Here is an 11,014-nt window from a genome sequence, read left to right on the forward strand (position 1 = left end):
ATATATATATATATATATATATATATATATACACAATATATGTTTCGGGTGCAATCGGCGATTAATTCGCAACAGACGCGTTGTTCACACGAGGGAAGGGGATCCCCCCCGGTTTTTCGAAATTCTCGTCACGGATCGTGATCTTCGGATCCGGATTCCAAGTATGAACGCGCGAACTCTTTTCATTAACGAGAAACGACGGCGCTTCCTCTTTCTTTCTAGTACATTTTAAACTCCTTTTCTCGTATATGTGTGTGTGTGTGTGTGTGTATGTGTGAGTGTGTGTGTGGTGCGCATGTACGTATGTTAGTGTGTGTTGCAGTTTTGTTTACGCATGCACGCACACGTGTGCGTGCGTATGTTTCGTTCGTTGTATCCTTTCCATTTTGCATCTCGACTCTTTTTCTCTCTCTCTCTTTCTTTCTTTCTCTCTCTGCTCTCGCGACTTGAACATACCGCTCGCGTTCAGGAAGGGAAATTTGTTTTTTTTTTAACGCTTTACCTTGTCGACAAGTCGCTTTTTACTATTACTTTTTCTCGTATTTTTTTCCCTTTTTCCTCGGAGATGCAAGCTCCGGAGACGCGGAATTTCCTCTCACGTCGAAACATTCTTTTTTTTTTTTTGTTTAGATTTCTACACTCTGTTGTATTTTATCGTGTGCGTTTCGTTTCGGAAATGATCGAGTTCGCGAGGGAATCTCCGGTATCGTGTGATACAGCCTGAGTCGCGGGGGGTTTTATTTTATTCTATTCGCGAGAATTGTCTGCGGGCGCGCGCGCGCGCGCGCGCGATTTCGCGAGTTCGACAAATTCGTCGTTGTCGCGAGTCCTGGCTGGGCTCCTAGAAAAAAAAATCGTAGGTAGGAGCGCGCTCGCAGGGTAGGCGACAATACGACTGACGAGCCGCGCTCTCGACAGCTCGAGATAATTCTGAAAAGTCAAACTCATTAGCACATTGGGTTAAAAACGTTTGTCGACGTCCACGACGACACGCGCGCGATCAGTTCGGATTCTCGCGCGAAATCGTCGTCACGAAGTGGACCTCGATTTGGTAGTGTGTCGATTTGAGAGATGTACATATATATATGTGTATAAATTATATATCCCGGTGTAAGCCCTTGTGTCGGATAATCGCGATTGGGCCGACTTCCTTCCGATTCTCATACGTCGTCGATCGACCTCGACGAATCGTGCGAGAGAGTCGTCGTTCTCACGTAGAGAGTCTACAGCGTCGTCTATTAACAATCCCGCCGCGCGAGGTTCGTTTGCTCGCTTTCTTGTTCGTTCGTTCGTTCGTTCGTTCGCTCGCTTGCTTGCTCCTCGGGGCGCGTTCACAGGAGGCGAATATTAAAGCGTTCGGACGGCACAAAAGCGTGTGTTCTTTCCCCGTCCTCGGGTTCGCGCGGAGAAGAATGATGCTCGGCGTGTGTAACAGATACAGCGCCGTTAAAGAGATCGCTCTCCTTGGGTCCTGCGATACTCCCTGCTTTTCTTACGCGATCAAAGGCCAATAGGATGAAGAGTGTGCGTGTGAGAGAGATAGCTATTGTTGTTCACGATTGTTGCCACAGATTTGACGTGAAAGACTAATAATAATGAAGATAACGAAGAGCAGGTTAATATCGGGAGAGACCGCAGCATTCTTCTCCGCGCCCGCGGTTATGGGAACCACAACTCACACCATGCTAAGAGATCTCTATACGGGACAGCATTTTCGCCGCTACTTGGACGCGCGAGTTTCATCGTCGTGATCTTGCTGTCGCGTCGCGTCCGCGAAACCACGCGCTGTTTCGCTGACATACACGAGAAGACTGCGAGTTTTACAGTCCGGGAACGCGCGTTGCATCTTGCCTCGCTCTGACGCTTCGCGAACTTACCTTGGGCCAGTCTTTAGCGAGGCATTCTTGCAATCGGCCGTTACAGAAAGAATATATCGATCAGAGACATTACTTCGCGCAAGGATCATGAACGTACCGCGGGGAATGAAGATTTCCCTCCCCTCTTTCCTCGTTAGACACGATCGAATAATTCATACAGTTTGACGAAGAGCACGTTTCTCTCAAAGAATAGAAAATATCTAAAATCTATAAATGCAGTTGAGAAGAAAGAATTAAAAAATCGCGCCGTTTCAATAGACACGCGATTGTATGTACAATACGCGATGTGAAACGCGCGCGAACAATCGCGTGATTGATCCTTTGAAATGGAGTGCAGTTTGCAAGACCGCGCGCGTGGTTCTCTCCATTCGAGACAGAGAGAGCACGACATCCTATTCGCGATGTCATCGACGGACGTTGTTCATTCGTGAAGGGTTCGTGAAACATTTGTCGCGCTGGGTATGACTAACGCGAGACACGTCGTTGTCGACGCTTCCTCCGTGTATCGCAGTCGAATAAAGATGAAGATCTTACCTTGTTTGAAACTCTCACTCCCTTGCCTACTGTGCGGTCGCGCGAATGTCTCATCCGAGGCTAAAATCAACATTGACGCACGTCAGCATACGGCTCGCAATTTTCGCATATCAGTGACATTCATTCACTCTCGCTCTTTTTCTCTCTTACTTTCGTGCACTGCCTCCTCTTACCTTGCGCCGAGGTACTGGGCGTTGGTTCTGGTTCTCGCTTGACCCGCGTCAACGGCGGCTCGGGGGTGTCAGTGCCGTTCTCCGTTGGTTCGTCTTTTCTCCCCGAGGAGGCCGTAGCGGCGGGATTGTTGGCGAAGCCCGTCACATTATTGGCTTGGCCGCTCCTCACACCGTTGCCGCTCGTTTCGCTCTGGAAGTCCAGGCCCATCTTCATCTCCATCATCTCCGGCGAGCCTTGGACGAGATCGGCGCCCGAGCACGATTGCAGATCCTGACCAGCGGCCTCACCGATCGGCGTATCCGATGAGCCGCTGAGCTTCCTGGGTCTGCCGCGCTTCCTCTTAGGTGCGGTCAACGCCGAGCCCAGCAACGGATGGCTGGACATATGATGGAACCTCTTCTGTGAGACATGGTGGTGATGCGGACCGATCTGGTTGATCCGGTGGAGGCTGGGTGGCGGCGGTGGTGCCGCGTTCTGAGCACCGCCCAATAGCGACGACGTGATACTCGGCAGATCGCACTTGTCCTCGTTCACCTCCGTCAAACCCTTTATCCTCAGGGACTCCGCGACCCGTAGGAACGCGGTCAGCCGGTCCTGATCGACGCTTACTTCGCCACGATACATAAAGTCCAGCAGGCTGCGCATGTCCACGTACGGCACATCCTTCAGAATGACTATGGGATGCTTGTCGGGGTGACCGATAAATAGGGCCTGCGCAGGAGAAGCAATTTTACCGCTCACGTTAGTCATAAGAGATTGTGCTTATTTATTTATTTAGCGGATAACTTTGTTCTCAATATCACAAAAGGAAAAATTTCTTTCCTTTGCCTCTCTTATCTTATTTATTTCGAAATTTATTATACTTTAAAATATGTTTGATGGAATTATAGGATTTATTGTTCTCATTTCTCCTCTATACTATTGTATATATAAAAAGAATATATATATATATATATATATATATATATATATATATAAAATGACGTATTGTAAAATTGAGCAAAATGGATATGCGACCAAAAAAAGATAACAAAAGGCTCACCTGAAAGTAAGGGCTACACGCCGACAGCACCATTTTATGTGCCCTGAGTAACTGACCCTCTACAGCCAACGTGACATCGACGAACGACTCGTCGTGCAGCAGCTGGTCGAAGACGGAGAGCAGGTTGCTCTGATGGTTGTTCCAACGCAGACAAAACCTCTGCGACGCCATCGCTTCGCTTCTCAGATCCGCCAGATTGCCGTTGATGTCCGCTAACATGGGACCTGGCTGTTGGTCGCGTTCCCGCCGTTGCCACTGCCACCGCCACTTCGTCGTCCTCGTCGTCCCTTTTGCTTTTCCGCGCCGCCACTTTCTACCTCGACGACGAAGCTCCTCGTGTTTGCTCGTGCTGCTGCTGTTCCTTCTTCTTCTTCTTCTACTACTCGTCCTCGTGCTGTGCTCCTCATCGGCCGTGGATTATCGTGTTCGTCTTATTCGTGACCTGCCACAGAAAAAGCAAATAACAATTAGAGGGTGCCGTGTGAATACGGCTTCTTAATAAATCCAAATGTCTTCGACCTCAATCGTATCTTCCTTTCAACCCTTTGTTTCGTAAACTCTTGCAAGTTCTCAGAATTTTAGATTTCGTGCGATGTACTGAAAGATATTCTCTCTCTCTCAACTTATAATATATCTAGGCTCTCGAAACTATAAGCGAAACAACTTTGAGAAGAAGAGAGGACCGTGATAGAGGATTGAACGTGGGTGTACGACCCTGGAGGACGTAGGCAGGCAGCGAATAGACGACTAGCCTGACTCGTGTTTGCCTTTTATGCAATTCTCCTCCTCTCACCCCTTCCAGCGCGGTCACGTACGCGCGACACACGTTTCGTCTCTGCGGAGATGAGGAGACCGCGAGAGAACGATCGATCAAAATTGATGCAAAAAAGAAAAAGGCGCTTTTGTCTATTTCTGTCATTAAAATGAAAACTCTCATTCTCCCTCTGTCGTTCGCGATCCTCGTTAATTGATATCGTCCGTTTTTACACTTTTGCTCTTTTTGCGATATATATATTATAACAGTGGGACGAAAGAGATCACAATCCAGACAGGATTAAAGAAAAACAGAAAAGGAGCGGAGAAAGGGGAACAAGGAGAAAGAGAGAGCTTTATATCCGCCAGCCTCTCCTCTCGGATCGTCGCTATGGAGAGAAGAGGTCGTCGGGTCGGCCGAGGGAATCAATAGCATTTTCTACGCATTCGGATCGATAGCCGGGAGAGCCGCTGCTTTCGCGCGCAAATCGTGGTGCATGTGTGTGGGTCGAGCACGGGGTGCATGTGCGAAAAACGCGCGCAATAATAAAGTGGCGGGGTCTGGCCGATAGAATGCGAATGTAATGTCGAAGTGTCAAAAGTAGGAGAGAAGAGGAAAGAGGGGGGGGGAGAGAAGAGAAGAGAATAGGAGGGAGGGAGGAAGGGAGAGAGAATACAACGCGCAGGCACCGAAAAAACGTCGATTGACTGTCGAATTAATTAATTAATTATGACGATCTAGATACTTATCTTCCGAACGAGTGAATATCGCGCGAGAATATTGTCGCCCACCTGCATTTCGCGCGCGCGCACACACAGACACACACATATACACACGCAAATACACGTGTGCATACACCGCTGCATATGGCGCATGGATGCAGCAGCATGGTTGCGCGACCTTGCGCGACCTTGTCGGTGACCAGAGCGCGAGCGTACGTACGGTTTTCACGGTGAATGGCAGCCCGACAACACCATGGCGAGGTAGCGCGCGCGCGCGCGAGTGAGGGAGAGAGAGAGAGAGAGAGAGAGAGAGAGAGAGAGAGAGAGAAAAGGGAGAGAGAGAACGAGAGATCGACCTTTAACGATCGGGATCGGCACACTCTCGCGGGAACGTCGAATTATATTACGGCATCCGAGACGGCCAAGCGAGCGAGCTGCGGAGAGGTATCAATTAGTCCGCGAAAGCGGAAAACGCCCGCGGCACGATCGGATTACGCGGCCGAACGCGTAACGAGACGATCGCGTTGCAGCAGCGTGCGCGCGACTCCATAATGCACCGTGCGCACATTTCGATCCGAAAGGCGAAATAAAAGGGATGTTACGCGATACAATCCGAAAACGTCCCGCATTGTGCAGCGTTAATCCGCCGACCGGCCCATTGAATGGACGCACCGCGCCGAATCGATGCACCCTGTTTGTGTGTGTGTATAGTCATGTTGGCAAAAAGGTTGCAACACTTTTTTTCCCCGCAATGAGTTTCGCGACACACATTCGTGTCCGATGGGAAAATTTGTTTCTCGTTGACTCTCGGGAGATGAATTTATCCATTGGATATGTACCGGACGCGCGCTGAACTTTGTCGGAGTAAAAGTATCGCGATCTTTTTGCCATCGACTGTATAGTCAGTGGAGAAAAAGGTGGCAACAACTTCTTCAGCCATCTTTTTCTCCCTGCCACTGACTATGCATTAGGCTTCAAGGCCTCAACATATACTAGATCAAAACTCACTGATAATTCCAACCTCTCCATCATTTGGATATACAGGGTGTCTGACAAAGTGTGCCATATCTTGTGTGCGTATAGATTAGGTAAAATCGATCACAAAATTCCTCTACTATTTTGCAAACGACCACGTAGATCTATAATTGTAGAAGACTGACGAATGATCGCGCGCGGTTAACCAGAAATGTTCTTTAATTAATAACTGAACCTGCTTATTATGGTTATTTGTAAAATGGTAGAGTTTTTTTTTCTTTTCAGTCTGATCTAATTTACACGACGGCAGATGTCGTCATTCGCGATCATTGGTCAACCTTCTTCAATTAATAACTCAAAATTTTGCGTGGTTGTGTGCAAAATGGTGAAAGAATTTTGCGTTCAAATTGGACTTAATCTACATGTGCACGAGATATGGGATACTCAGACACTCTGTATTATGACATGAAATACCAAGTTAACAAAATGAAAAATTAAACAAATGACCAGTCATGATTTTAGACGCATATCCAGACACGATTGGAACGATTAGAGAGGCTTGTGAACGCTGGCCTAATAAATATCTAGATTTTATGGAAGCTTAATGTGTATAATCAGTGACAGAAAAGTAGCAACAGTCAGTTTTCCTCCAAGAAGTCTCGCAACGAGAATTCTTCTTTTCGTAATTCTCAGACTTCAATTTCCTTGTTGGATACCGCAAACGTGTTCTAAGATTCATCGAGGCAAGAGCGTTGCATTTGTCTTTTTCCACTGACTATACTATTGCCGCGATAAGGGACGAAGAACGGTGCCTCGCGATTCTTTTGTTGTCGAAACAGTATCCGTTATCGACGATGATTATGAGAAACAGCCCCTGGCTCGATACGGCGATTGCCTGCCGGAGAACAAATAAATCAACGTTTTATCGCTGTTGGATCTTTCTAATATCCGACCGCTTGAATTGATTTCCGTTAGCTCGCCCCCGACCGCGCAAATTATTTTCGATTATCGAGACCAGGGCGCTCGCTACAGCGCGTTACATGCACCGACAATTCACGAAACCGTTTGCGTCGCGAACATCGATGATTGACTTTCGCGTGATCCAAAAGCCGGCGCTTTGTGTCGCGGAAAAATAGAGACAGAAATAAGTCCGCCGATCAATGGCGCACGCGAAATTAATATAAACTAATTCCACGTCTTCGCGAGTTGGGTGTGTCCCTATTTACCTCTCTGTTTAAACAAGTCATTTAACGAGCGTCCAAGTATCGTCGCGCGTCAATTACTTAATAAACAATATTCACTGCTAAAAGAGAGTGCAAAGCATCGAAAATGCCGCTTGCGTCTTGCTCTTTTCCAGCGTCTCTCTCTTTCTCTCCCCGTTCCCTCCTTCTCTTTCTATATATCTCTCTTAGTCATTTGAGAATTTGTTGGCGGAAGGAATGTTCACATCAGGGTTCGAGTAATTTCCGCATTTCTGTTCATTTCACTTTTCCTTTCATTTTTTTTCCAATCTATGGTGATTTTTATCATCATTGTTATTTTTTGTGCTTCAATTTTCCCAAAACGCATAATAAATTTATCTTTATTTCTCTCTCTCTCTCTCTCTTAGAAACAAGTTTCTTGATCCCCGACCGATATCAACCGCGGCCTCGATAATTCGATTTTCGGCAGAGAGAGGAGTCAAGCACGAAAAGGACTCACCGGGCCAGACGTAAACGATGACTATGACAGTGTACACAACTGCGTTGTTCTCCGAGACTTAAGTAAGCGCGCAAGTAAAAACCACCGGAGAATCTCTCTCTCTTTTTTTCTTTTTCTCTCTCTCTCTCTCTTGCTCTCATGTTTACTTATCGTCGTTTTGATACTCGCGCTCGAACGCAGCCGGTTCTTTTCTTTTCTACAGTTGTGGGAATAAGCGCGCGCAGGAAAACCCGAAGGAACGAATTCAACGACGACGACTGCGGCGGCGACGGCGCCGCGAGATTAATTCGCCGTTACCTCATCCGAAGCGGCGCAAACATCATAATCGAAGATACGAGGAATGCGAATCATCAATACGCGAGCTTGCCGGTTGTCTGCCTTGGTGCGCGTGCGCGTGTCACATTGGATGGACGGCGTAAATAGTCACACCATAATCGGTGTTATTGTCACACGAGAGTAGTCATTCGCGATTCTGCCGAAATGAATCGGTTTGTAGGACTCGGCTATTTTTTTCGTAATCGACTAATCGGCACGAAAAAGTATGATCGATTCTAAAGAACCGGTAAAAATGTAAGTGATGTAAGATCTAACCTGCTTTCGTCATCATCACTTCCAAACGATTAATCCACAGCATAAGAAGATATAGATTTATATTGAAGTACAAAATATTCGGTAATTTAGCCTATTGAAGTGGAGACAGGAGGCGAGTGAATTCGAAGTGAAAATTTCTCGAAAATAAATATGGTGCTTTACCATCGGCAATACGCGCGTTATCTTATTTTGTTCCACATTCTACGAATAACAAAGAGGGGATTATGCTTGTGTCGACTTATGTCACTACATGGAAAGCACTCACGGTTTACCAAGTGGATATTCTCAACTGGAATTACCTCATTTTTGCTGGTGTCGATTCTGAAGTATCAATTTCGCGAAAAAAAATGAATTGTCGGAAGAATCGAGTCAGAATCGACTTTGTCGCACAAAATATAATCGATTCTCAAACGACAGAGTCGAAATCGTGAACAACCACTCGAGAGGACGCGACATAATTTCGCGTGACGGCCGCCGCCACCGCTCGATTAATCTACTTTCCGCGGGCTTCGATCGGCGGACGAGAAAGACAAAAAGTGAGAAAAGCAAAAAAAACGTCGATAAAAAGACTTTCGCAAAAAACAGTGTTATTTCTACGCGAAAACGCCGGTTGCTGGTAGCGATGCAGCCCCGTTTCGCTCAGAGGACATTTAATAATGAGAAAGAGAGAGAGAGAGAGAGAGAGAGAGAGAGAGAGAGAGAGAGAGAGGGAGGGAGAGAGAGACGCGCTACTAATAATATTTCCGCTCTCGTCTTCAATATCGTTGACACCATGATCATTTAAAGCACATGACGAAATGAGTTTGTGCGTTTCGCTCCTGCTGCCCAAATATCAGCTATGCACGTAAACTCCTAGACGCGAGATACGCCTTTGCGCCTTCGCCTCATCCTACAAGTCATCACGCGCGCCATACACGCCTACACGCGCGTGGTGAACCTTGCACGCGCTCTCGCGCGCGCGCTTAAACCACAATAGTGGTTCTCAACTATACCGCCGAAGCGGCGAGCGCGCAACCCTTCCTTCTTTTTCACCTACGCGAGTATCGCGAGAAACCGCAGCGGCATGTTGCTACGGAACCGTGGAAACGACGTTTGCCATACGTGCATCAGGAAACGGCGAGACTCGCGAAACATCGACGATCACACAACGCGGAATCCGTACCCCCGTTAATTTCGACGATAACATCGGCGCGCGTGCGCTTCGCGATCTGTTGTTGCTGTAAACACCGCGGCGATATCCGATAATCGCGCGCGCGCAACCAGTCCTGCGATGACACCGTGGACGGACTTTTGTGTGCGCACGTACGCTCGTGTATGTGCACGCGCGTGTGCGTGTAGTGCGCGCACGCACACACACGATTGCATTCTCGCGCGCGGGGCACGCTCTCATGGCCACGCGTTGCGTAATCAGCGCGACGGAGTCACGCCGCGAGGTACAAAACGAACGACAAGCGCTCGCTGGCTCGCGCGCCGCGAAATATCGCGCCGCCGCTGCTGCTGCCGCGCGTTGGAGCAACCTCGGGAGTCCTCGACGCACACACACACACACTCGCAGCCGGGGACTCGCGCTCGGCGTTCTCCGGCGCGCAGCACACGCGCGTTCCTCTTCCGCGTATACACATGCCTCACGCGCGCGCGCGCGCGAGAGAGGATACCGCGCGTTTCCGCAAGGACGGCGGCGACTTCAGCTCGCAGACGTGACGCATGCGCACACGCGCGCATCTTGCTCTTCGCTCTTTTTCCCCCCTTTTCCGGCGCTGTATCCTTCATCGTTCTTGTCACGAGCGATCAATTATTTCGCGATTGAGTCGAGACGAGTTTCAACGGCTGATCTCCGCTCGCCTCATCCTCGGCGTCTTTGTAACACGAAATGTAATAAAGTTACGTTCACAATGCGTGTTCCCGCCACTGCCCAGTCTTCGTTCCCATCGAGAGCGCATCGACGACTCAATAAACACGTTCTCGTCTGTCTTTATTTCCCCGATCCTTTCCGTTCGCGTCTCCCGCGCGCTGCTCCTGCCGCGCGAGAAGGCGCGAGATACGGATCGATTAGAGGAACATTCCGCTGAGTCAGCGCTCAAGGATGTACGTGTCCGCTCGGCGAAATCACCCGTGCCGGGATTCCGTCACGGTGCAACACGCGCGAGCGCGTGCGTGCATACACACGCATGCATGCACACATGCACACGCGTGTGTCTCTTTTTCGTCCTGTCCGTCCCCTGGCCCCCTCGCGCGCGAGAAAGACCAGCGCGGATATTACCGCGATTGCGACATCCGCGCGATTCCTCGAGTCCGCGATTTACGTGACTCGCAGCCGCGATATAGTCGCCTCCTTCGTGTTTCTTCGTGGCGCGGAGGAGAAGAAGGAGGAAAAGGAGGAGGAGGAGGTGCGGTGGAGCGAGGGGAGAGAACTGCAGACGCGGCGGCAAGGAGGTGAGGAGAGGGAGATCGCACGACGACGAGGACGCGCATCCGGCGAACACGCTCGTCCTAGAATGGAGGGTTGCTCCATCGATCGGCCGAATTTCGCGACGGCAGGATCGAGGTCGAAGTCGACAGAGCGCGGCGACAAAGTCGACGAGAGAGAGAGAGAGAGAGAGAGAGAGAGAGAGAGAGAGAGAGAGAGAGAGAGAGAGAAGAGAGA

The 11,014-nt window shown here is 49.1% G+C and overlaps 1 protein-coding gene across 12 annotated transcripts in view; it reads right to left on the reverse strand.

Moving 5' to 3' along the window:
* Positions 1-11,014, reverse strand: part of LOC116842480 (protein tramtrack, alpha isoform) — a 72,936-nt gene that overhangs the window by 29,386 nt on the left and 32,536 nt on the right. For 10 of the 12 annotated variants that reach the window (XR_004377731.1, XM_032811761.1, XM_032811763.1 and 7 more), the window contains 3 exons: positions 3,628-4,069; positions 2,585-3,296; positions 2,412-2,471 (listed from right to left, as the gene is read on the reverse strand). Coding sequence is in view for 11 of the 12 variants with exons in the window: in XM_032811761.1 (XP_032667652.1) it covers positions 2,412-2,471; positions 2,585-3,296; positions 3,628-3,846 (991 nt within the window). In the remaining variant the exon portion in view is untranslated. Of the gene's footprint in view, positions 1-2,411; positions 2,472-2,584; positions 3,297-3,627; positions 4,070-4,146; positions 5,343-10,255; positions 10,906-11,014 lie in introns of those variants that run through there. The other 2 variants (XM_032811760.1, XM_032811758.1) reach the window with 2 other exon arrangements.

This window comes from Odontomachus brunneus, unplaced genomic scaffold (genome assembly GCF_010583005.1).
Source record: "Odontomachus brunneus isolate Ranch 3 - 2012 unplaced genomic scaffold, Obru_v1 Obru_scaffold_025, whole genome shotgun sequence".
Classification (NCBI taxonomy): Eukaryota; Metazoa; Arthropoda; class Insecta; order Hymenoptera; family Formicidae; genus Odontomachus; species Odontomachus brunneus.